General features: G+C 38.7%; 1 protein-coding gene across 1 annotated transcript in view; it reads left to right on the top strand.

The window, feature by feature from the left end:
• LOC307168919 (uncharacterized protein) overlaps positions 1 to 3,715 on the top strand; it is a gene marked incomplete at its 5' end in the record, with an annotated part of 46,221 nt that extends 42,506 nt beyond the window's left edge. Inside the window, 3 exons of the mRNA XM_079889224.1 lie at positions 2,630 to 2,662; positions 2,932 to 2,967; positions 3,355 to 3,715. Of these exons, the coding sequence (XP_079745350.1) occupies positions 2,630 to 2,662; positions 2,932 to 2,967; positions 3,355 to 3,404 (119 nt within the window). The 3' untranslated portion in view covers positions 3,405 to 3,715. The remainder of the gene's footprint in view (positions 1 to 2,629; positions 2,663 to 2,931; positions 2,968 to 3,354) is intronic.
• Positions 3,716 to 27,402: the final 23,687 nt, after the last annotated feature.

Genomic DNA, 27,402 nt, shown 5'->3' with positions numbered 1-27,402 from the left:
TCACTGGCTGAAATATGCCTGCTCGTATATCCACTCATAACCAACAAAGAGTAGAACATGATGTAAGAGATTCATGGTGCAGTGTAGTCTGGTCTCAAACTCAATTCCTGGAGGGCCACAGCTCTGCAGAGTTTAGTGGGGGTCAACGCTTGTCATATATCACAACTATTCAGTGTTTTTTACCACATAATGTTTATTTTAGGTTTCAGACATTTAAATACATGCAATTTGTAGCAAAACAATACATTTATAGTTTGTAAAATACACAATGGTCTCTATGGAACCAGATACACAATATAAGTAAACAATAAAGTTTACTCTATTCTTCTCCCACTTCACCGGCCACTTACTTTCATGTATTTTGGGAGAAACTGATGAGTTTACATGCTTGAATAAATCCAACAGATAGGAATCTCTGAACTGCGGCCCAAACAAACATGGCGGCACCCATCTCCCATTACAGATCAAGATCATTTATAAAGGTTTTTAAACGTGTAATACTTACATGTATTTAAGAATCGGAATAGAAGATAGTTGATGACATGGTAACCAAGTTTGTTAACATTTAGAAATAAATTTTCTGCCATTTTGGCTGTGGTGAATCACGTGCCAAGCATGATGCGTCACCATGGAAACATGGGGGGATGGGGGGGGGGGGGGGGTTCTGTCAGCCATTGCGATGGCTTCGTCTATCGGCCCGACCCAAGTTTTGACAATGGTGTCGTCTGTACCCCACACTTGTATGTCCCGGACTTTCGAAGCTTTGTTTCATCACGTGCTTTTTCTGCTCTGCGGTGATTTGTAAGCTATGGTGGAGAAAAGTGCGACCACCAGATTTCACTAATGCGCATTGTGTTAAAAGTTTCGAGTAATGAACCTTTTTTCTGCACAATTTGATGAAAGCCTCAAATGCTTCAGAAAGCCTCGGTTTCCCATCATAGTTTCATTCATAACTGTAACCAGAGTGTAAACACTTTCATATAAACTTGAAAAGATGTTAGGGTCGTATTACTTTAAAATGAACGTTATTAGTGACAAACTCACATGCTTGCAAAGATTAATCGAGCAGCATGTAATGCGAACAGATCGATGCATATCATGCACTGATGTCAGTGCTGAACTTCAAAAACACACTTAGCATATAAATATTTTAATTAGAATTTAGCGATTTCATAACGCTGAGCCTATTCGCGATTCCATCTTAAATTCAGTTGATAATGCAGCCCTAGATTACCCTTACACACGAACAAGCCACTACAACCAAGTGGTACTCACTGCAGAGTCAAATGATGTCCACTCCAGTTCCTCCTCTCTGGAGGCTCAATGAGGTGGAGGGTTAGCGTTGTTTTGGGTAGGGTTAGGATGTGGTTGGATATTCTAGCTCCTATGGCAAGTCGTTTTAACATTTAATCCTTAATACCTACTAGTATCTATTTTCTTGCTACTAGTACTTATTTTTTAGATACTAGTATCTATTCCATTAAGTACTAGTGCTTATACTTTAGGTACTAGTGCCTATTCTTTAGATACTAGTACCTTTTTAAAAGATACTAGTAGTTATTCATTAGATACTAGTTCTTATTTTTTTAGAGACTGGTACTCATTTATTAGATACTAATACCTATTAAATAGATTCTAGTTCTTATTCATTAGATACTAGTACTTATTTCGATAGTGACTAGTAACTATTCTTTTGCTACTAGTATCACATTTGACATTTTTGCCATTGACTTCTATGGGGATCTATGGCAAGCCGTTTTAACATGTAATCTTTAAAACCTATTAGTCTCTATTTTCATGCTACTAGTACTTATTTTTTAGACACTAGTATCTATTCCATTAAGTACTAGTGCTTATTCATTAGCTACTAGTGCCTGTTCTTTAGATACTATACCTTTTTTTATAAGACCCGAATTACATTTACTCCTCCTCGCTGGAGCTCTAGCGAGGAGGAGCTACACGTAAGCTCCACCAGTTGCTCCTCAGTGAGCAACTTCTCACTACGACTGCACACCAGCACTCTCTCATCCGTCCCTGCCGCTTATGACATAAAATTTACATTGGTGTATGTGAAAAAAAGAGTAAAGTTTTAAGCCCAATCGACATCAAAAATGCATAAAACAGTGAAAATACGTATCACTGAGATTAAATGTCTGATGTAGTAGGTATCGACACCATAATGCTGATGAAGATTGTAGCCGAGCCGTGTCTTTGATAGTAGGTATGGAGAGTCCTCAATGAAAGTGATTTCTGAGACGAAATTCGAAGACGAAATCCACGAGGGGAGGATTACAAATATGTGCCATTACAAATAAACTCACATCTGATGATTAAAAGCGAGTAGATACCGCTAACATTTCCTGTATGATTATTTCATTACCTAATTGTAATAATATAGCGTGCATCGTGGAAGGGACGTCGTTTACACAATCGTTAACGGAAGCATAATTTTAAATTAAAATATGTCTGTAAATGTAATAGAATTCAAAGTCAGGCTAAAATTTGAGAAAGCAATCATTTTGATCACATCAAACAAAATTATATATTTTTTATTGATTATAATTGTTTATTTGATTATTTCTTTTGTCTTTTTGTTTTGATTGATTGTTTTTGATTTCATTGCCTCTAGCACCACCACCTACCACTACCAAAACAACACCAGGTATGTACTGAAAAAAAAAAAAAAAAGTTGTATTTGATGACAACACACATATAATAGAACCTTTTAACAAGTGATGTACCTATTTGTTCTTTTTGTTTTTAACCGTAAATTTGATGGTTGGCTTTGTGCAATTAAAGAAATTGCACAAAGCAAACATTTATGTAGCTGATTTATTTTTAATATGTTCAGGAATATTCAGATGTCTTTATTGTTTATTGGATCATTTCTCTTTTGTTTTGATTGATTGATTTTGATTTAATTGCCACCAGCAACACCACCACCTACAACTACCATAACAACACCAGGTATGTACTGTAAAAAAAAAAAAAATCAGTCCCAGGTAAGCGGCATGATGGGAAGTTGAGTTTGTGATGTGATCAGTCTGGTGTGGAGTGCCCTCTGGTGACTCTCAGAGGCACTCCAGCTGGTGATCGTTACAACAACACACACACATATAATAGGACCTTTTAACAAGTGATATAGCCTACCTATTATTTTATTTTTTTATTTTACTGTACATTTGATAGTTGGCTTTGTGCAATTAAAGAAATTGCAAAAATGCAAACATTTATGAAACTGATTTATTTTTAATATGTTCAGGAATGTTCAGATGTCTTTATTGTTTATTGGATCATTTCTCTTTTGTTTTGATTGATTGATTGATTGATTGATTTTGATTTCATTGCCACCAGCAACACCAACGCCTATAACTACCATAACAACACCAGGTATGTACTGTTAAAAAATATATATATATTTGATGACAACACACATACATATAATAGGACCTTTTAAAAAGTGATGTAGCCTACCTATTTTTTTTTATTTATTTTTTTTACTGTACATTTGATAGTTGGATTTGTGCAATTAAAGAAATTGCAAAAATGCAAACATTTATGAAACTGATTTATTTTTAATATGTTCAGGAATGTTCAGATGTCTTTATTGTTTATTGGATCATTTCTCTTTTGTTTTGATTGATTGTTTTTGGTTTTATTGACACTAGCAACACCACCACCTACAATAACTGCACAAACATCAGGTATTTATTGTAAAAAAAAAAAAAAAAAAAAAAAAAAACTGATAAACCACACTATGTTCCACACAGCCATCAGGGATCACCCTGTAGATCAGGACTGGTTGCCCACTGAAGCTAAGCAGGGTTGAGCCTACAAACTGTAGGTGATCTAAATCTAAAGAGCCTACGCTCAGTTACTGAGGGGCTCAGGGAGCTTCTAGCAGATCTACTCCAACAAACTCCTAGTACACATGCCTAAGCCAGATATTAAGGCAGCCCTCATGGGGATGGCACTTGAATATCCTGTGTCTGAAGTCCGAAGATATAGTCTCAAAACAACTCTCAGAAGTGAGAGGAGACCTGCTATACAAATACAAGGTGGCTATCCAGGTGGCCTGATGAGGGCCAACACTTGGTTGGCTTATCTGGAGCTTTTTATACAAAGCAGTGGCCTCAGGAGACAACCCCAAATGCCATCTCATGCTGAACAAAAACTGTTTGAAGCTCACATGCACGGTGGCCTCACTAGAGATTCCTCTATGAGATGGAGTCAACCTGTACATTTCACTGGGTGACCAAGATTGGCACCACCTACTACATAAACCTAATGACTCTATCACAAGAGGAGACCTATTTGCAAGCCTACCTATGAAAACATGAACTTCAGGGCCCTAAATTCCTAATTTAATACCTATCAAATATACCCCTTAATACTTTCTAAATAGGGAACCGAGATCTAAAGTTAAACAACCTTATAATAAAGACCTACCAAGATCATCCTTGGGACTGCAGTGGAATGCATGATTTAAATGCAGCCGAGCGCGCCTTCGCCTCTCTGAACTTTTCTACCACGTCTCAACGGAGGCATCGAGGATAAAAGCCTTTTCTTTCTCCCCGATGTCATCGCTGCCATCGACTTTCCAATCGAGTGGGAGCGGGACTCAGCACGAGCGGGACCCGAACCACTGGGCCCAGATGCCTGTCCCTCTTCCCTCGAGAGGAGGGCCAGACGAGAGTTGAGTTTTCTAAGAGAAAAACTCACATTCTGCACAATCAGGTCTCTCAAGAGCTGATCGTGCGTGCTCTTCGCCCATACAATAAACACACAAGTTGTATGTGTCATCTGGTGTCAGAAACCTGAGACATGGATCCACACACTTCTTAACCCTCTGGGGTCTAAGGTGTTTTTGGAGTCCTTGAGATGTTCTGACATGCCCTGACATTTGTGCTTTTTTCAGTTGCTTATAAACATATTAATGGCAAAGGTGTAATTACACTCTATTTAGCACAAACAGGGCTACCATAATATGTGAGCAACATGTATGTACATGTTTGTATTTTTGAGAGAATAATGTTTATGCATGGTTATTGAAAAAACTTCAAACTAAAGTTTGTGAAATAAGGAGACAAAACACATACTAAATATGTGTCCACAAGACTTTTGACTAATGGATGTTGTCGCCTAGAGTTTTTTCTTCAAAATGATCTGAAAATCATCCTGCCTAATCATTCACATAAAACAATACATTGATTTAAATTTTGCAAGACACTTTCTGTTTGGAAAGGCAATATGCAAGTGGGCGTCAACGATCCAACACCATCATGCATATTGAGTGGTTCTCACCTGAGAAGACAATGGGGCCCGCATACATAATGAGCCATTCATTCAGGTGTGTCACTGAGCCACAAGAAAGAATGCAAGAGCAATATATACATATATATATATATATATATATTATCCTGGCCTTAGTTATAGTTTACTTTGTCAATACTGACACCTTGTGGTCACTTTAAGTAGTACGTCACCTTTAATAATATATCAGCCATTTTGGATTTTAGAGCTCATGGTACAGAGTATAGAGGTGCATCCACGTCCATCCTTCTTGTTTTGCTCTTGAAACGGCACAATCTGTAAGTTTAAAAGACTAATCTAAGCGGTAACATATGATTACATGTATTCTGATATATATACATATGTTTGAGGACGATTTGCATGTGACATGTTAAATGTAGCCTGAAGCACATAATTGTAATGCTTGATTGTTCTTCTTAGTGATTTATGTGCATCTTAAATAATGTTTTGATTTATGTGAACTGAATGTAACATTTAAGAGATATTTTATTAAATATCATTGTTCATTTGTGTTACAGTTTCACAAATTGGGCTTCAGTAAAGAAAGTTTGACCCTGACAACTGTTTACGACTCTTACTAAGCCTTTGTTTAGCTCGCTGCAAAAGCAAATATAAGCTGAAGGCAGAAGAGTGAAAAGATTGACTTCACATTGAGAGCTTAACACTGGACTACATGCGCTCTATCTACAATCTAGAACCAGAATGTCGCACTCATCGAAATGCAGCCAAGCTTCCAAGCTGGAAACCAGGTCAGAGGCTAGATCTTCAGCCAGCAACACTTCATCCACACGTCGCTCTCATAAATCTAACGCAAGCCAAGCTGCAGCTGAAGCACGCGCAAAGGCAGAGGCCGCACGCACAAGAGCTGAGTTTGCAAAGCGACAGATAGATATGGAGATCGAAAAGGCTAGGATTGAAGCAACGCTGAATGCTCTGAAAGAGGAGGGTGAAGCTGAAGCTGCTCTCGCAGCAGCAAGGGTGTTGGAATCTGCCGCAATTTGTTCAAATGACGAAATTGAAAGAGGTAGTTCTTTGGCCGCTGAACGCACAGAAGAATTCATTAGAACACACTTTTCTCAGAACCAGAGTATGAAGAAAGAAAAAGACATTCCTGGAATCAGCCAGTCTACTCCTAACGCTGTAAATGCAATAAGCAGACATGACCAATTGGGGTATCAGCATACAAGACAGCCAAATAGCTTTCCCTCTCATGTGAGAAACCCCTGCTCACCAAGCGAACCAGTACCTCGATCCAGAGAGGTGTCTGATCTTGCAGTGTTTCTTGCACGCCGTGATCTTCTCACTTGTAGTTTCAAAGTATTTGACAATAAGCCAGAGAATTACATACCCTGGAAAACAGCGTTTATGAATGCCATTAATGGTCTAAATCTAAAAGACAATGAAGAGATTGATTTGCTTACCAAGTGGCTCGAAGGTGAGTCCCTACGACATGCTCTGAGAATAAGAGCTGCCCATGCACATGATCCTGAAGCTGGTCTCAGACATTTATGGCAACGTTTGGACAAAAAATATGGTTCTCCAGAGGTAATTGAAGCATCTTTATTCAAACGTTTAGAGAGTTTCGCTAAGATTTCTCACAAAGACTTCAATCAGTTGCAAGCACTCGCAGATCTGCTCCTGGAAGTGCAAGCAATGAAAGAGGAAGGCAATCTACCTGGTCTTGGATTCCTTGACACATCAAAGGGAATAAACTCTATCGTCGAAAAACTGCCTCACAGTCTTCAGGAAGCATGGATAGTTAAGGGAACAAAATACAAGAAAGAATATCTACTTCATTATCCACCTTTTTCATACTTTGTCGAGTTTGTCAATGAAAATGCTGAAATGAGAACAGATCCCAGCTTCTCTTTTCAATCTTCTAATACATGTAATACATCGCCTTTTAAATTTGAAACAGTCCAAATGAAGCAGTCAAGATTCAGACCTTCTATCTTTGCCAGCAAAACAGAGGTCGCATCGAACTTGTCTGTAAGTTCCAACACCAGTTCAGTTGACCTGACAAGACAATGTCCCCTCCATAAAAGGAACCATTCACTATTGAAGTGCAGAGGTTTCAGAATGAAGTCTTTAGCTGAAAGGAAGAGGTTTCTTAAGGAGAACTCTATCTGCTACAAGTGCTGTGTTTCTTCAGACCACAGGGCCAAAGACTGCAGGGTGACTATCCATTGTTCAGAATGCAATAGCCATGACCATGTCTCTGTTCTTCATGATGGTCCAGCTCCATGGCTCGAAAAGGGACCCGCCACACCAACAGAGGCTCAAGGTGGGGAGCAAGACGAATCAACCTCCACAGTGACCACATCTGTCTGTACAGAAATATGTGGAACAGGGTTACAAGGAAAGTCATGCTCAAAAATTTGTTTAGTCAATGTTTACCCTGATGGTTGTTCTGAGGAAAAGAAGCGTATGTATGTAATGTTGGATGATCAGAGTAACCTCTCTTTAGCGAGGTCAGCCTTCTTTCGCACGTTCAATGTTCAAGGTGAAGTCTTCCCTTACACAATGAGAACATGCTCAGGCACAGTTGATACTAGTGGGAGGAGAGCAAATGACTTTGTGGTTGAATCCTTGGATGGGAAAGTATCAATGATGCTTCCAACACTCATAGAGTGTAATTCGATCCCTGATAACAGACTGGAGATTCCCACTCCTGAAGCCGCTGCTTACCACCCTCATCTTCAAGCCATTGCCTCTCAGATACCTCCACTGGATCCTGCAGCTGACATTCTCATTCTCATAGGGAGAGATCTTATCCGTGCGCACAAGGTCCGCAGACAGCGCAATGGTCCTCACAATGCTCCATATGCCCAACTCCTCGACCTGGGATGGGTGATTGTAGGAGATGTGTGCCTTGGTGGAGCTCACAAACCCACAGTGAGCACTTTCAAAACTAGTGTGCTTAAGAACGGCAGGCCCAGCTTTCTCACACCTTGCAAAAACAGCATCTGTTCTAAAGAAAGGTTCACAAGTGAAGAGCACAGACTCATAAGGAGCACAAAACGATCTCATGACATTGGGAAGCATATCTTCAAACAAACCAAAGAAGACAACATGATTGCACTATCTGGAGAAGATGAGGCTTTCCTGGATATTATGGACAACGAATTCACCAAAGACAAAGCAAATAGTTGGGTGGCTCCACTCCCGTTTCGCTGTCCCAGAGAGCGTTTGCCCAATAATAGAGACCAGGCTGTCAGTCGTCTATTATCACTTCGTCGTTCTCTGAAAAAGAAGACGGACATGAAAGACCATTACGTGGATTTCTTGGAGACAATGTTAAAAAAAGGACATGCTGAGATTGCTCCCCCTCTTGAAGACAACAAGGAATGTTGGTACCTCCCAAGTTTTGGCATTTATCACCCACAAAAGCCAGGGAAGATCAGGATAGTGTTTGATTCAAGTGCTCAATACAACAACATATCCTTAAATCAAGTTCTCCTTAAAGGCCCAGACCTGAACAACAGCCTGATAGGTGTGATCATCCGCTTCAGATCTGATTCCTATGCTGTGATGGCAGACATTGAGCAGATGTTTCACAGTTTTCTGGTCAAAGAGGAACATCGAGATTACCTGCGCTTCTTGTGGTTTAAGGATCACGACCTTGATGGAGATATCGTGGAGTACCGCATGAGAGTCCACGTTTTTGGCAATTGCCCCTCCCCATCAGTAGCTGTATACGGGCTCAAGAGAACAGCCGTAGAGGGAGAGTCGGAGTTTGGAAGTGATGCAAGGCTCTTCATTGAGCGCCATTTCTATGTGGACGATGGGCTAAAATCATTCAGTTCCGAAGCTGAAGCTATTGATGTACTGCACAAAGCTCAACAGATGCTAGCACGATCCAACCTCCGCCTACACAAAATCTCATCCAACAGCCCCATCATCATGAGATCCTTCCCGAATGAGGATCTGGCAACTACGCTGCAGGGCCTCGATCTTGGTGTAAACTCACTATCCATCCAACGAAGCTTAGGATTGTGTTGGAACTTGTCAATAGATGCATTTGTATTTCAAGTATCCATCAGTGACAAACCTTACACTAAGCGAGGAGTGCTTTCTACCATCAACAGTCTATATGATCCTCTAGGATTTGTAGTACCAGTAAGCATTGAGGGTCGCTCCATCCTGAGAGACATCTCTGGAGATGCAGATGATTGGGATGTTATTCTGCCCAAAGAGAAACAAGAGAAATGGCAAAAATGGAAAGATTCCCTCAAACATCTGCAAGGACTAAAAATCTCAAGAATGTATACCTCCATCTCATTGTCTAGTGCACACAAGAAAGAGATCATTGTGTTTTGTGATGCTTCCACTAAAGCTGTCGGTACAGTAGCTTACCTGAAAGTTACTAACACAGATGGTCTCAGTGAAGTTGGTTTCCTCTTCGGTAGGGCAAAGCTTGCTCCAAAGCCGGATGTCACTGTCCCTCGACTTGAGTTATGTGCGGCTGTACTAGCAGTGGAAGTAGCAGAGATGCTTCAAGAACAGATGGATACAACACTGGATGATGTGAGATTCTACACTGACTCTAAAGTAGTGCTAGGATACATCTTCAATGAGACCAGGCGTTTTCACGTCTATGTTCATAATCGAGTACAGCGCATTAGACACTCTACGGGACCGCATCAGTGGAACTTTGTGCCCACTCATCTTAATCCAGCCGATGCTGCAAGCAGAGGACTCCCCTCAGAGCAACTGACTTCATCATATTGGCTAACAGGGCCTCCATTCCTCCTACACACAAGACAAGACCAACTTGATAAAAGGTCTTACACCCTCGTCAGTCCTGAAACAGATGCAGAGCTTCGTCCAGAGTGTGTTACTTGTGTGACTAGCCTGTCACAAAGAAACCTTGGGAGTGAAAGGTTCCAACGATTCTCTAGTTGGAGCTCCCTGCTAAAGGCCATAGCACGATTGCAACACATAGCCAAGTGTGTCAAGCCTGGATCAGGAGACATCTGTTGCGGATGGCACATTTGCAACAAGCATAAGGAGGAAGAGCAGCTGAAGAAGGCTAAAGCTACAATCATTCAAACTGTTCAGAGAGAAGTCTACAGAGATGACTTTAAACGCCTAGAACAAGGTCAGCCTGTCCAAAAGTCAAGTCCTCTCAGCAAACTCTGTCCATTCATTGATCCAGAAGGGTTTCTCAGAGTAGGAGGTCGGCTGGGGAGAGCTCAACTACCATCTGAAGAACTGTATCCAGCTCTCATACCTGGTAAACATCATGTTACTCAGCTTTTGATTCGACACTTTCATGAGAAGGTATGTCACCAAGGCCGACATCTCACGGAAGGTGCCATCAGGGCAGGTGGTTACTGGATTGTTGGAGGTAAGAGATCGGTCAGCAGCTCCATCTACAACTGTGTTACCTGTCGCAAATTGAGAGGCAAACAAGAGGAGCAGATAATGGCAGATTTACCAGCTGATAGATTACACATAGACCCGCCATTCACATTTGTAGGGCTGGATGTTTTCGGTCCATGGCCAGTCGCGGTCAGGAAAACACGAGGATGTCCGGCAGAAGCTAAAAGATGGGCGGTCATATTTACTTGCATGACTACACGGGCGATTCACCTAGAAGTGATCGAGTCTATGAGTGCCTCAAGCTTTATCAACTCCCTGCGGCGTTTCTTTGCAATCAGAGGCCCTGCTAAGATCTTGAGGTCTGATTGTGGAACCAACTTTGTGAGAGCCTGCAAAGAGCTACAAATTGACAAGCAAGGTTGCCACAACACAAACATCCAAGCTTACCTATCTGATAACCAATGCTGCTGGCAGTTCAATCCTCCTCATGCTTCACATATGGCTGGGTCCTGGGAGCGCATGATTGGAGTTAGCCGACGTATCCTTGATGCAATGCTCCTTCAGCACAGCCCTGCAAGACTTACACATGAAGTTTTAATAACGTTCATGGCAGAAGTGAGTGCAATTGTGAATGCTCGTCCCTTAACCACAGTCTCTACTGATCCAGAACTACCTATGATACTAACACCAGCAATGCTCCTCACGCAGAAAGTTGGAGCCCCACCAGTGCCACCTGGCCAATTTGAAAACCACGATCTATGCAGAGCTCAGTGGCGTCGCGTTCAGTATTTAGCCAATGTCTTCTGGGGAAGATGGAAGAATGAATATTTGAGTGGACTTCAAGGACGTCGCAAGTGGCGCACGGCTAAGCCAAACCTACAAAATGGAGACGTTGTGCTTCTGAAAGATGCCCAGGAGAAAAGAAATGACTGGCCAGTTGGGATCATAACTAAAACTTACCCAAGTGAGGATGGCAAAGTCAGAAAGATTGAAGTAAAAATCATAAAGAAAGGTGAACAAAGATTTTTCGTGAGACCAGTCAATGAGGTTGTTCTTCTGGTTTCAAAGGACACAAATTAAGGTGGCTTAACGATCTGGATGTTGACGCCTTTGTTACTGTTCCTCAAGTCTGATGTGACATCTGTTGATGTCAGGCGGGGAGTATCCTGGCCTTAGTTATAGTTTACTTTGTCAATACTGACACCTTGTGGTCACTTTAAGTAGTACGTCACCTTTAATAATATATCAGCCATTTTGGATTTTAGAGCTCATGGTACAGAGTATAGAGGTGCATCCACGTCCATCCTTCTTGTTTTGCTCTTGAAACGGCACAATCTGTAAGTTTAAAAGACTAATCTAAGCGGTAACATATGATTACATGTATTCTGATATATATACATATGTTTGAGGACGATTTGCATGTGACATGTTAAATGTAGCCTGAAGCACATAATTGTAATGCTTGATTGTTCTTCTTAGTGATTTATGTGCATCTTAAATAATGTTTTGATTTATGTGAACTGAATGTAACATTTAAGAGATATTTTATTAAATATCATTGTTCATTTGTGTTACAGTTTCACAAATTGGGCTTCAGTAAAGAAAGTTTGACCCTGACAACTGTTTACGACTCTTACTAAGCCTTTGTTTAGCTCGCTGCAAAAGCAAATATAAGCTGAAGGCAGAAGATATATATATATATATATATATATATATATATATATATATACAAATTGTGCTTGCAAATTGTATAATATCCAAGGAAAACATGTCTAGTAATTGTGCAGTTAATTCTCATACTGTATTTTCAGTTTTGGAATATGTATCCTCTCCCCAAATTTGTCACTAATAAAACACAATAAAAATTATTTAAAGAAAAGGCTTATATTTCCTTTTTAATAGTTTGTTTACGTCTACCTTGTAAATATATATATTTTTTTTTTATTAAAAAGGTTACAATTACAACAACAATTCAAGTGTAATCTTTCTTTGTAAAAACGAAAGTATACATTTTATCATACATATTTCAAAGTTAAGGATTCATTACTTTGAATATAGCCTAGGCTACATTGGAACAAACACTATAATAACATATTATTTGATGACTTTATTTTTGACAAAATATACTATATTTAACATATGAGCAAAAATTGGCAAACAAAAGCATATTTGAGGTGGCAGATATTTTACAGTAAAAATGTATAATCTATCCAAAACTAGTCAACGAAATGTTGTCTTTCATATGTCTGTAACATAGGTCTTTCGTTTTTATAGGTCTTTCTATTTTTCATCTCAGTATAGCAATAGGCTATAGTTTGCTAAAAGCGGATCATTCTGTCTTTTTGCGAGCTGTGGTAAACAGCGCGCATCTCTGCCGTTCATTCATTCACACACAGAAACGCGATTTTCTCGAGCTGATATGGGGGCGTTCACAGTTTACATGGATTGCCTCAGTCATTTGCGTTTGAATAGCGCGCGCTCTCCGTGGGCGGGATCACATTAAAAATTATGAGCTGAGATGAGAATGACTGACATCTCTCTCTTTGCATACAGATTACATAAACAGAGAATATTTGATTTAGTTTTGAATTAGATCATTTAAAAGTACACACTTGAATGATTATAAAGATATATTGCTAATGCCTGGGTGAATAGTATTCGCTGAGTTTTGTTTAAGTTTAGAGGTGGTGGCATTTGTGTCTACATTAGGGATGGGTGGTGCTGCCAGTATATACGGTGAGAGAGACATTGTGCAATTCTGATGTGGAAATATTGTGTTTATCACTGAGGCCTTTTTACCTTCCACGAGAATTTGGAAACATCGTTATTTGTGCAGCGTATGTTACACCGAGCGGGAATGCCGTTAAAGCTGCCAGCTGCATAATGGACTGTGTTAACAAGCAATTAAAGCGCAATGCAGCTCCGATTTTTATTCTTGGTGACTTTAATCACTGCAGATTGGAATTTTCACTTCCGGGATATGAGCAGTATATTAAGTGTGAAACCCGAGGTAATAAGATTTTAGATAAATGTTTTGGAAATGTGAAGGATGCATACGTTGCAAAGTCTAAACCCCCTTTATCAAATTGTGATCATAACACAATTCACTTGATGCCAACTTATAGAACACTTTTAAAAAGGACTAAGCCACAGACAAAGATAGTTTCTGTGTGGTCCGAGGACAGCATTGAGAAATTAAAGGGCTGTTTTGCTTCTACTGATTGGGAACTTTTTCATTCTGAGATGGACATTGAGGTGGCCACAGAGACTTTAACTGATTATGTTAACTTTTGTGTGGACACAGTTGTGGAGAAGAAAACTGTAACTGTCTTTCCTAATAACAAAGGTTATATAACAAAATAAATCAAGGAGTGTTTAAACAAAAAGAAATGGGCTTTTATTAATCAAGACAAAATTGAACAAAAATCAGTCCAAAAGGAATTAAATTTGTTACTGAAGGAGGCAAGGAAAAAACATAGAGATACTATAGAACAAAACTTTAATTCAGGGAACTCCAAAAAATTGTGGGACGCTATGAAAGTCGTAACTAATATGGCACCTCCTCGAAATAGGCTTGTAACTAGCAATGACCAACAAAGAGCAAATGACTTGAATGATTATTTTCTTAGGTTTGAGTCACCGGTGGATCAATTGTGTACTCTGGACCATATTATATGCAATTCAGGTCATAGGCTAGAGATAGCACCAAAAAGAGTAAGCTCGCAATTTAGAGGTATATGTACTAAAAAATCCACGGGTCCTGATGGAATTTCAGGTTTTTTGCTAAAGATCTGCGCAAATGAACTTACTCCAGCATTTTGCCCTATCTTTCAGAAATCTATGGACTCACATATTATCCCATCTTTGTGGAAGAAATCTATAATTATACCTGTTCCTAAGAAAACTTGCCCAGTTGGAAATTGTGATTTTAGACCTGTGGCTTTGACCTCAAATGTTATGAAATGCTTTGAGAGACTTGTTGTAACTGTCTTAAAGGATCAGGTTAAATCATCTCTTGATCCATTTCAGTTTGCATATAAGGTCGGACGGGGCACTGATGATGCTATTAACTGCATCACTCATTTGGTGAATAGCCATTTAGAAGATTCTCAAGCATATGCTCGTTTACTTTTTATTGATTTTAGTTCAGCATTTAATACACTTCAACCCAATATACTGCTGAAGTAGTTGGTAGAGCTAGAAGTGAACCCATTCTGCATTAAGTGGTTTTATTCTTTTTTAACTAATCGTACACAAGTCAGAGTTAATAATTTCTATTCTGAGATGAAAACTACCAATATAGGGGCCCCGCAGGGTTGTGTTAGCTCACCCTTTTTATTTTCACTATACACTAATGAGTGTGCCTCGAGTCAGGATGATACATACTTCATCAAATTCTCTGATGATACAGCAATATTGAGCTTACTGAATAAGAAAACAAATCCCTTGCAGTATTTCTCTGATGTTGATAGATTTGTTAGCTGGTGCGACACTAATTCCTTGGTTTTAAATGAAAGGAAGACTGTTGAAATGATTTTTGATCCTAGATCTGTGGGAGACCATAGCCCTGTAAAAATACATGGTAACATCATTGAACAGGTTTTTTCATATAAATATTTGGGAGTTTATATGGACAACTTACTATGCTGGTCTTTGCACATTGATACTCTCTGTTCTAGACTGCAGCAAAGGCTATACTTCCTGCGAAGGTTAAAAATGTTTGGAGTGAACCAGAGGATTTTGTTTTTGTTTTATCAGTCTGTCTTTGAGAGCGTAATTAGATATGGTATCACTGCATGGTATGGAAATCTGACCGTTCGATCAAAATCAAAACTAGCACGATTGGTGCATACAGCTCAAAAAATTATAGGGCGGGAGGAAAAACTAACCATACAAGAGCTGTATGAGGTATCCATTTTAAGGCAAGCGAAAAAAATTGTCTCTGATGACACGCATGTTTTACATATGTATTTTAATTTGTTACCATCGGGGAGACGATTCAGGGTCTTGATGTGCAAGTCCAATCGTTATAAAAACTCTTTTGTCCCAACTGCGGTTAAAATTTTAAATAGAGATTTTCTTTCAAATTGATGTAGGATGCTGCTAGTTTTTAAATAATCCATCGAAAAGTTGCTATTCTCTTATTATTGCATGTTATTGTATGTACTGTGTTGTGTGTGATCGAAGTTGTGTACTGGCCATGTCATGCTGTCCAAGACAAATTTCCCAGAAATGGGACAATAAAGTATAAAGTAATATTTAGAGATGTGCTCCAAAAAAAAAGTTCTACCAGAAAGACTCGGGAGAATTAATACTGTGACAATAAACATTTATTTAAGAGCTCAGCAAACAATCAAATTCTTTGGCATAGGCCGCGTCCGTAACTCGCATTCCGAGGGTACGGAATAGAGATGCGCGGATGGGCTATTATTTCATCCGCAACCGCATCACAAAACTCATCATCCGTCCGCCATCCATCCGCACCAACGTTTTTGACCAATTTTCAAAACCGCACCCGCCCGCCATCCGCTGATTGCTGTATAACGTTACATAATATTTTTCATTTGATTGGTTCAACCGCCTGCCACCCGCCCGAATTGAATTCAAATATTATTTTTCGTCACGTCATCCGCCCGATCCGCGGTTTATCCGCGGTTTATAGCTGTAACCGCCAACCGCGCATCTCTAGTACAGAATCTGCATATCCTGCCTGAAGACGAAGGCAGGGGCGCAGCTCACCCCCTGCGAAGTAAGGAAGGGGGCCATCTGGTGGTGGTGGGGTGGAAGGAGGAGAGGACATCCTGGTGTCTTCAGGGTAGAGGGGAGAGCCCGTCTGGAGGTGATGGGGAGGATGGAGGGGAGGACCCAGCATAGAAATGTTAGGGAGATGAAGGAAAAGTCCCGTCTTGGTGGTGGATGGGGAGGATGGAGGTGGTTGAAGCGACAGCATCTGCGAACTCAGATGTGTAAGTACCACAATTTTATACTGGCTATTAGGATATGATTGGTTAGAAGAGAAGGTAATACATGACGTGACAATTGAGTCTTCCTGGCAGAACTTGCGCTAGGCTTCATTTCACCGAGACGGAGAGGCAGAAAGCACACCCTGTTTATTTTCTTTATTTTACAAAAACACGTTTTTTTTCGCCTGTAAGTGGACACATAAAAAAGTAGACATTTAACAGTTTATTTTTTCATATTTCTTAAGTCTGTATGACCATAAATGACGGAGTATTTTAAGTTTATTTTGCTGCTATGTGAAAAGAATCGAGCAAAACGCGCCCGCACGTTTGCCGACCTCAGGGGGTTAAAACGCTTGTCACTTGCCATAATTGTTCTTACCTTTTTCAGGTGATTGCAAATCAGACAAAACAGTCCCTGTGGATGTTCTCTAGGTGCCCCTTTTATACCTCCAGGTCACCCTTGTAGTTACGTCATAGGCTGTCGCCGGTCAAATTCGATTGCCGTGATTGGATAGCTTTTCAGACACCGGTTCACTTGGAGGGTGTTCCCCAATAGCCTCATCGGCGCAGTGCGAGTTCCCTTTAGAAAGGGAATCAGGTAGCTACTGGAAGAGGTATTAGTGAGGCCAGCAGGGGGACGTTAAACCGAGGTCCTGCCTCTCTGTGGTCATAAAAAATCCCAGGATGTCCTTCATAAAAGAGTAGGGGTTTAACCCCGGCATCCTGGTCAAATTTGCCCATTGGCCTTTATCCATCATGGCCTCTTAATCATCCCCATATACTGATTGGCGTCATCACTCTGTCTCCTCTCCACCAATAAGCTGGTGTGTAGTTGGTGTTCTGGCGCAATATGGCTGCCGTCGCATCATCCAGGTAGATGCTGCACACTGGTGGTGGTTGAGGAGATTCCCCCCTTCCATATGTAAGATAGAGTACAAAGAAAACCACTATATAAATGTTACATTATTATTATTATTAATGTATTTGATGACAACACACATATAATAGAACCTTTTAACAAGTGATGTACCTATTTGTTGTTTTTGTTTTTAACCGTAAATTTGATAGTTGATAGTTTAACAAGTGTTGTAGCCTACCAATTTTTTTTTTTATTATTATTATTTTTTTTTAACTGTACATTTGATAGTTGGCTTTGTGCAATTAAAGAAATTGCAAAAATGCAAACAATTATGAAAATGATTTATTTTTAATATGTTCAGGAATGTTCAGATGTCTTTATTGTTTATTGGATCATTTCTCTTTTGTTTTGATTGATTGATTTTGATTTCACTGCCACCAGCAACACCAACGCCTACAACTACCATAACAACACCAGGTATGTACTGTTAAAAAAAAAAAAAAATATTTGATGACAACACACACACACACACACATAATAAGACCTTTTAACAAGTGTTGTAGCCTGCCTTTTTCTTTTTTTTTTCTTTTTTTTTTACTGTACATTTGAAAGTTGGCTTTGTGCAATTACAGAAATTGCAAAAATGCAAACAATTATGAAACTGATTTATTTTTAATATGTTCAGGAATGTTCAGATGTCTTTATTGTTTATTGGATCATTTCTCTTTTGTTTTGATTGCTTGATTTTGATTTCATTGCCACCAGCAACACCACCACCTACAACTACCATAACAACACCAGGTATGTACTGTTAAAAAAAAAAAAAAAAAAAAAAATTGATGACAACACACACACATATAATAGGACCTTTTAACAAGTGATGTAGCCTACCGAATTTTTATTTATTTATTTATTTTAACTGTACATTTGATAGTTGGCTTTGTGAAATTAAAGAAATTGCAAAAATGCAAACATTTATGAAACTGATTTATTTTTAATATATTTAGGAATGTTCAGATGTCTTTATTGTTTATTGGATCATTTCTCTTTTGTTTTGATTGATTGATTTTGATTTCATTGCCACTAGCAACACCACCACCTACAACTACCATAACAACACCAGGTATGTACTGTTAAAAAAAATAATAATTTGATGACAACACACACACAAATAATAGGACCTTTTAACAAGTGATGTAGCCTACCTATTTTTTTTTTTTTTTTTTTTTTTTTTACTGTACATTTGATAGTTGGCTTTGTGCAATTAAAGAAATTGCACAAATGCAAACATTTATGAAACTGATTTATTTTTAATATGTTCAGGAATGTGCAGATGTCTTTATTGTTTATTGGATCATTTCTCTTTTGTTTTGATTGATTGATTGATTTTGATTTCATTGCCACAAGCAACACCACCACCTACAACTACCATAACAACACCAGGGCCCGTATTCAAAAAAGATTCTAAGAATCCTCTCAGAAAACTCTTAATTTAGCTTAAAAACTTTTATGTAGGAGTCTTAGCTTAAGAGCGATTCGGGACTGATCTGAGAGCAACTCTGAGTAAGGAAAATACAAAAACTTTTATCTTAGTGAGGCGGGGTTGACCCCGTTGCTATGTATGACACAATCTTTTGAAGACTGTGATTGGTTGGTTGTCCAAGAAGGAAAAAAAAAAAGTGATTTTAAGTATAGGGTCTATTCCAGCCATTCCCAAACTGTGGTCCGCGGACCACTAGTGGTCCGTGAGGGTACTGCAGGTGGTCCGTGGAAAGGCAAAATAAAATATAAAATAATATTTTGTTTACCTTAATTTTACCAGGAAATTCCCATAAAAAAAAAAATGTAAAAAGAATATGTAGGCCTATATTGATATAAAATTTTAATTAAATTGTCAAGTTATTGTGTGATTACTAAAATAGCCTAGTGGTGTTCGGCCGTGACATTCAAGTTCAGTGCCGTTAGAACCACAACATTGGTTCGGTGGATAGCAACAGGTTCTCTGAAGAGAAAAGGGCAGAGGCAAATATGTTCTCATTATCACATCACACGCATAGCCTTTAATGGTGCGTTCACACCGGACGAAATTTCGCTTCAAACCTTTGTTTTTACGCGCGTCAATTTCGCTCTCGACGCGCGAATTGATACAGCGTATCACTAGACGCGGTAGGCGCGAATTTGACATAGGCTATGATCCCTTTTTGAATTTGACGCGCTATTCGCGTCCGGTGTGAACGCACAGTTAGGCATAGGCAGTAACGAAATGTTTATAAATGGAATGAATAAGGCCTGTTATTATTTTAATTTCCAGTTAGTTTCTTGAGCTCGCGTTTCTGAAATGTTTTCCAGATGTGCTGTTAAGTGGACAAACTCAAGCCTACTTTTTGAGGACTTGTAAAACTAAAATCGCCAAAGGTTTTGAAATGTTGACTATATTCCAGTCTTCTGTATAGATTTCATACTCCATTGCTATGGAAATAAGCCTGTTGTTCAAATGAACCTGATTATGCCCTCGGGCGCTTGAGTAAATAAATAAAATATGTGGCAGCCGTTGTGTGCAGTAAACTTTCTTTTAACAAGCCTGTTGTACTGATGTGCTGACCAATGATAGTTTTAGAGCTAGTAAGCCTATTTAGAGGTGCAGATTAATTCAGGTAGGACTCTGTGTAGACATATTTTATTATGTGTATTATGAGGTGGTCCGCGAAAATTCTTGATTACAAATAGTGGTCCACACACACAAAAAGTTTGAAAACCCCTGGTCTATTCTAAGCCTCCACTTTGAACCTACATGCGTAATTTTTCCTATTTGATCGTTCTCTCACACACACACACACATTATATATGTGTATATAAATCCTTTTTTTATTTACCATGCTGTTGATTTCCTATAAGGTATTTGATTGCTTAGAATGATAAAAATTGTTCCACTCTTTCCAGTTACACTGATTGCTGGCATGTCTATTTAAGCGGTGGTTTGAATGTTGGTTTTAATGTATCAAACATGGAATCTTCCCAGTTGCCAAATATCGTAATGTAGTGATTACTTTCATTTCAGGCGCTATGGCATTTCTGCGCTGTGTCGGAGATATTAGCGTGTCTCTAAAAAGATCAGTCACAAACATGATCCCTGCACGATCTAATCTATAGCGTCTTATTAACTCACTGTCATCCATTGTCTGCAACACATTTCTTCTCCCTCTTCGTCTTTCTGCCATTTTCTCCTCTGCTAAAGAAACTCTTAAGCCTCTTAAAAGTCCTTGTCCGTGCTCCTAACAATTTTGACCTTAAGACCTCTTTTAAGGGTTAAGATGCTTTCTGAATTACTTTTTTCTTTAATTTTAAGAGTAAACGCCCACATTTCTAAGAATTTTCTTAGAATTTTGTCACTAGGAGCTACTCTTTGCATTAAGATTCTTTATGAATACGGGCCCAGGTATGTACTGTTAAAAAAATTTTTTAAATATTTGATGACAACACACACACATATAATAGGACCTTTTAACAAGTGATGTAGCCTACCTAATTATTTTTTTTTTTACTGTACATTTGATAGTTGGCTTTGTGCAATTAAAGAAATTGCAAAAATGCAAACATTTATGAAACTGATTTATTTTTTATATGTTCAGGGATGTTCAGATGTCTTTATTGTTTATTGGATCATTTCTCTTTTGTTTTGATTGATTGATTGATTGATTTTGATTTCATTGCCACCAGCAACACCAACGCCTATAACTACCATAACAACACCAGGTATGTACTGTTAAAATATATATATATATATTTGATGACAACACACATACATATAATAGGACCTTTTAACAAGTGATGTAGCCTACCTATTTTTTTTTAATATGTTCAGGAATGTTCAGATGTCTTTATTGTTTATTGGATCATTTCTCTTTTGTTTTGGGTTTTATTGACACTAGCAACACCACCACCTACAATAACTGCACAAACATCAGGGCCCGTATTCATAAAGAATCTTAATGCAAAGAGTAGCTCCTAGTGACAAAATTCTAAGAAAATTCTTAGAAATGTGGGCGTTTACTCTTAAAATTAAAGAAAAACTCCTAGTAAAGAAAAAAGTAATTCAGAAAGCATCTTAACCCTTAAAAGAGGTCTTAAGGTCAAAATTGTTAGGAGCACGGACGAGGACTTTTAAGAGGCTTAAGAGTTTCTTTAGCAGAGGAGAAAATGGCAGAAAGACGAAGAGGGAAAAGAAATGTGTTGCAGACAATGGATGACAGTGAGTTAATAAGACGCTATAGATTAGATCGTGCAGGGATCATGTTTGTGACTGATCTTTTTAGAGACACGCTAATATCTCCAACACAGCGCAGAAATGCCATAGCGCCTGAAATGAAAGTAATCACTACATTACGATATTTGGCAACTGGGAAAATTCCATGTTTGATACATTAAAACCAACATTCAAACCACCACTTAAATAGACATGCCAGCAATCAGTGTAACTGGAAAGAGTGGAACAATTTTTATCATTCTAAGCAATCAAATACCTTATAGGAAATCAACAGCATGGTAAAAAAAAAGGATTTATATACACATATATAATGTGTGTGTGTGAGAGAGAGAACGATCAAATAGGAAAAATTACGCATGTAAGTTCAAAGTGGAGGCTTAGAATAGACCCTATACTTAAAATCACTTTTTTTTCCTTCTTGGACAACCAACCAATCACAGTCTTCAAAAGATTGTGTCATACATAGCAACGGGGTCAACCCCGCCTCCTCACTAAGATAAAAGTTTTTGTATTTTCCTTACTCAGAGTTGCTCTCAGATCGGTCCCGAATCGCTTTTAAGCTAAGACTCCTACATAAAAGTTTTTAAGCTAAATTAAGAGTTTTCTGAGAGGATTCTTAGAATCTTTATGAATACGGGCCCAGGTATTTATTGTAAAAAAAATAAATAAATAAAAAACTGATAAACCACACTATGTTCCACACAGCCATCAGGGATCACCCTGTAGATCAGGACTGGTTGCCCACTGAAGCTAAGCAGGGTTGAGCCTACAAACTGTAGGTGATCTAAATCTAAAGAGCCTACGCTCAGTTACTGAGGGGCTCAGGGAGCTTCTAGCAGATCTACTCCAACAAACTCCTAGTACACATGCCTAAGCCAGATATTAAGGCAGCCCTCATGGGGATGGCACTTGAATATCCTGTGTCTGAAGTCCGAAGATATAGTCTCAAAACAACTCTCAGAAGTGAGAGGAGACCTGCTATACAAATACAAGGGGGCTATCCAGGTGGCCTTATGAGGGCCAACACTTGGTTGGTTTATCTGGAGCTTTTTATACAAAGCGGTGGCCTCAGGAGACAACCCCAAATGGGAGGAAGCCATCTCACGCTCAACAAAAAATGTTTGAAGCTCACATGCACGGTTGCCTCACTAGAGATTCCTCTATGAGATGGAGCCAACCTGTACATTTCACTGGGTGACCAAGATTGGCACCACCTACTACATAAACCTAATGACTCTCACAAGAGGAGACCTATATGCAAGCCTACCTATGAAAAGAGGAACTTCAGGGCCCTAAATTCCTAATTTAATACCAAATTAAATCAAATATACCCCTTAATACTAAATACTTAATACTAACCAAATAATATCAAATATACCCATTAATACTTTCTAAATAGGGAATCGAGATCTAAAGTTAAACAACCTTATAATAAAGACCTACCAAGATCATCCTTGGGACCGCAGTGGAATGCATGATTTAAATGCAGCCGAGCGCGCCTTCGCCTCTCTGAACTTTTCTACCACGTCTCAACGGAGGCGCCGAAAAGTTCAGATGGCGAAACCGGGGCATCGAGGAGAAAAGCCTTTTCTTTCTCCCCGATGTCAACCAGGTTGTTCCCCAATAGCGTCATCGACGCAGTGCGAGTTCCCTTTCGAAAGGGAATCAGGTAGCTACTGGAAGAGGTATTAGTGAGGCTAGCAGGGGGACGTTAAACCGAGGTCCTGCCTCTCTGTGGTCATAAAAAATCTCAGGATGTCCTTCATAAAAGAGTAGGGGTTTAACCCCGGCATCCTGGCCAAATTTGCCCATTGGCCTTTATCCATCATGGTCTCTTAATCATCCCCATATACTGATTGGCGTCATCACTCTGTCTCCTCTCCACCAATAAGCTGGTGTGTTGTTGGTGTTCTGGCGCAATATGGCTGCCGTCACATCATCCAGGTAGATGCTGCACACTGGTGGTGGTTGAGGAGATTCCCCCCTTCCATATGTAAAATAGAGTACAGAGAAAACCACTATATAAATGTTACATTATTATTATTATTATTAATGTACTTGATGACAACACACATATAATAGAACCTTTTAACAGTTATTAGAAGTTTTAAGTTTTTAATGATAGCTTCAAAGTTAGTTATCAATCCCATCTCTAATGAAATTAAGTACCAATTTGTTGTTTTTAGTTGGTGTCGTGACAAATGCAAACAAGTTTTACTTTTGAAACTTATTTATTGCTAACATGTTCAGGAATGGTCAGATGTCTTTATTGTTTATTGGATAATTTCTTTCTTTCTTTGTTTTTTGTTGATTGTTTTTGGTTTTATTGACACTAGCACCACAACCACCACCTACAACTGCAGAACCATTATCAGGTATGTGCTGTAAAAACAAATGTCCAAAAAATAAATGTCATCATGACAACACATATATTTATTATTATTAAAATGTCAGTGATGGCTTCATATTTTGATAGCGGTCCCGTCAACACTTTAAAGTAAAGTGCTAATTTTGCACAGAATTTATTTGAAAGCAGGTTTTTTAAATGTAAATTTGCTTACTGGCTTCAACATGGCCATGAATAGTTTTTTATATTCACTGCCATTATTTTACCCTGCTGATTGTCATAAATATGGCGAATTAACCAAAAAATTCACATGACTGAAATGGATAAATTAATGCACTAAATTAATGTTTTTTTGTGTGTGTTTTTTGTTGTTGTTGTGTTTTTTAGTTCGTAAAAGTTCAATGACAATAGATAAAGATTTTAATATCGATCTCAAAGACCCCAATAGTATTTTATACATCAACTATGCTGGTCAAATTAAGTCAGCGGTGAGTATTTCAAAATTTTCATATGAAATATATTGATCGATTATGCATAATTCACTCAAAACTTCATTCATCATAACCCTCATGTTGTTCCAAACCTGTATGTGTTTCTTTCTTCTGTTGAACACAAAAGAAGATATTTTAAAGCGTGTTGGTAACCAGACAGTTGACGGAAGCCATTGATTTCCATGGTATTTTTTTTTTTTTTCTACTATGGAAGTCAGTGTCCACCATCAGCTGTTTGATTACAAACATTCTTTAAAATATCTTTTTTTGTGTTCAAGAAGAAAGAAACTCATACAGGTTAGGAACAACTTCAGGGTGAGTAAGTGATGACAACATTTTCATTTTTGGGGGATCTGTCCCTTTAATGCAAGGTTTATAATACAGTGTATTTTTTGAGGTAAATATTTATTATTTATCCTTTCTTCTGTTTCATGAGGGTTTGAAATTAACACTAGCCAAATTGGCGTGTTACTATGTTTACTCACTTTGCTGGAGAAGTTTGTGTAGGCTATGCCAAATCTGTGCGGATTTAGTGATCTATTAAATACAGTGTATTGCACAGAATCTGCGAATTTCTGGCTTTCTCGCTTCTGTGCCCTCGCTTATGGCAATAGAAACATTCTCTAATTTCTTGTGTTGGAGGTGAACTCTGTTTAACTCGGAAATTTGAACTCTGACCAGAAAAAGAGCCTGCAGTTTTCTCTGAACGAACCGAACTAAACACATTCTTGTGCGTCAACACAAATTCATCAGCAAGAATTGCAGCTTGTGACGAAGATACAACCTTCTGTTCGTTCAAATAGGTCACCAACCGTTCAGGCACGCAATTCTTAAATTCCTCCAACATCATCAGGGCCCGTATTCATAAAGATTCTAAGAATCCTCTCAGAAAACTCTTAATTTAGCTTAAAAACTTTTATGTAGGAGTCTTAGCTTAAGAGCGATTCGGGACCGATCTGAGAGCAACTCTGAGTAAGGAAAATACAAAAACTTTTATCTTAGTGAGGAGGCGGGGTTGACCCCGTTGCTATGTATGACACAATCTTTTGAAGACTGTGATTGGTTGGTTGTCCAAGAAGGAAAAAAAAAGTGATTTTAAGTATAGGGTCTATTCTAAGCCTCCACTTTGAACTTACATGCGTAATTTTCCTATTTGATCGTTCTCTCACACACACACACACATTATATATGTGTATATACATCCTTTTTTTATTTACCATGCTGTTGATTTCCTATAAGTTATTTGATTGCTTAGAATGATAAAAATTGTTCCACTCTTTCTAATTACACTGATTGTTGGCATGTCTATTTAAATGGTGGTTTGAATGTTGGTTTTAATGTATCAAACATGGAATTTTCCCAGTTGCCAAATATCGTAATGTAGTGATTACTTTCATTTCAGGCGCTATGGCATTTCTGCGCTGTGTCGGAGATATTAGCGTGTCTCTAAAAAGATCAGTCACAAACATGATCCCTGCACAATCTAATCTATAGCGTCTTATTAACTCACTGTCATCCATTGTCTGCAACACATTTCTTCTCCCTCTTCGTCTTTCTGCCATTTTCTCCTCTGCTAAAGAAACTCTTAAGCCTCTTAAAAGTCCTTGTCCGTGCTCCTAACAATTTTGACCTTAAGACCTCTTTTAAGGGTTAAGATGCTTTCTGAATTACTTTTTTCTTTACTAGGAGTTTTTCTTTAATTTTAAGAGTAAACGCCCACATTTCTAAGAATTTTCTTAGAATTTTGTCACTAGGAGCTACTCTTTGCATTAAGATTCTTTATGAATACGGGCCCAGATCTTTAAGCGAGTTAAAATCGGGCACCTTACTTGCGGCTAACCATTTAAAATCCCCTAACAAATAAAATCCCCTTTTCATGGGCAAATTCCACATAAGTCTGCTGACCTGTTTTCCTATGGTTCCTAAATCTCTGCCTGTATATGCCTCAGGCACCAACTCGTATGCACGAAGTATAGTATTCACAATATCATATTTCATACTATCATCCAAGGACAAGGTTGAAAAGACTTCCTGCGCCATTTCCTCCAAGTCTGCATTGCAGCAATAAAGTCCAAGCCTCTTTCGGCCATCGAAGTGAAGAAACTATTCTTTCAAATGCATTAAAATATGAATCTACTTCATTCTCCCTGAACTGAGGCACTAACACAATATGCTTGCTTAGTGTAGTGATATAAAACGTAATTGTAGAACCATCATTCCCCACGGACACAGAAGGATCAACAGGAGCAGAACATACGACTGATTCATAATGACTTTTCATCGACTCTAATTCAAGCTGACGTAATTTAACTTGTTTATCAGCTCCTGTCTCTAATTTTCGAACCTGGATACACAAATTCATCTCAGCCTGACGTGCCTCAGCACGATCCTGAGCTTCCATCTGAATTCGAGCGAGACTCACTTTAAAGGGATAGTTCACTTTAGAATGAAAATTCTGTCATCATATACTCACCCTCATGTTGTTTCAAACCTGTATGAATTTCTTTCTTCTGCTGAACATAAATGAAGATATTTAGAAGAATGTCAGTAACCAGACAGTTTCTGCGTCCCATTGACTTCCATAGTATATTTTTTTCCTACTATGGAAGTCAATGGGACCCAGAAATGGGACCCTGGTTACTGATATTCTTCTAAATATCTTCCTTTCTGTTCAGCAGAAGAAAGAAATTCATACAGGTTTGAAACAACATGAGGGTGAGTAAATGATGACAGAATTTTCATTTTAAAGTGAACTATCCCTTTAAGGCGTGTAGCATCCCCAGAACCGATGGACGACGACGGAGAGTCCATTACACAACAAATAACGGTGCGCTTGTTCA

This window comes from Squalius cephalus, assembly GCF_949319135.1.
Source record: "Squalius cephalus genome assembly, chromosome: 12".
Classification (NCBI taxonomy): domain Eukaryota; kingdom Metazoa; phylum Chordata; class Actinopteri; order Cypriniformes; family Leuciscidae; genus Squalius; species Squalius cephalus.
The sequence above is the reverse complement of the archived record's forward strand: the minus strand, read 5'-3'. Positions and strand labels throughout refer to the sequence as shown.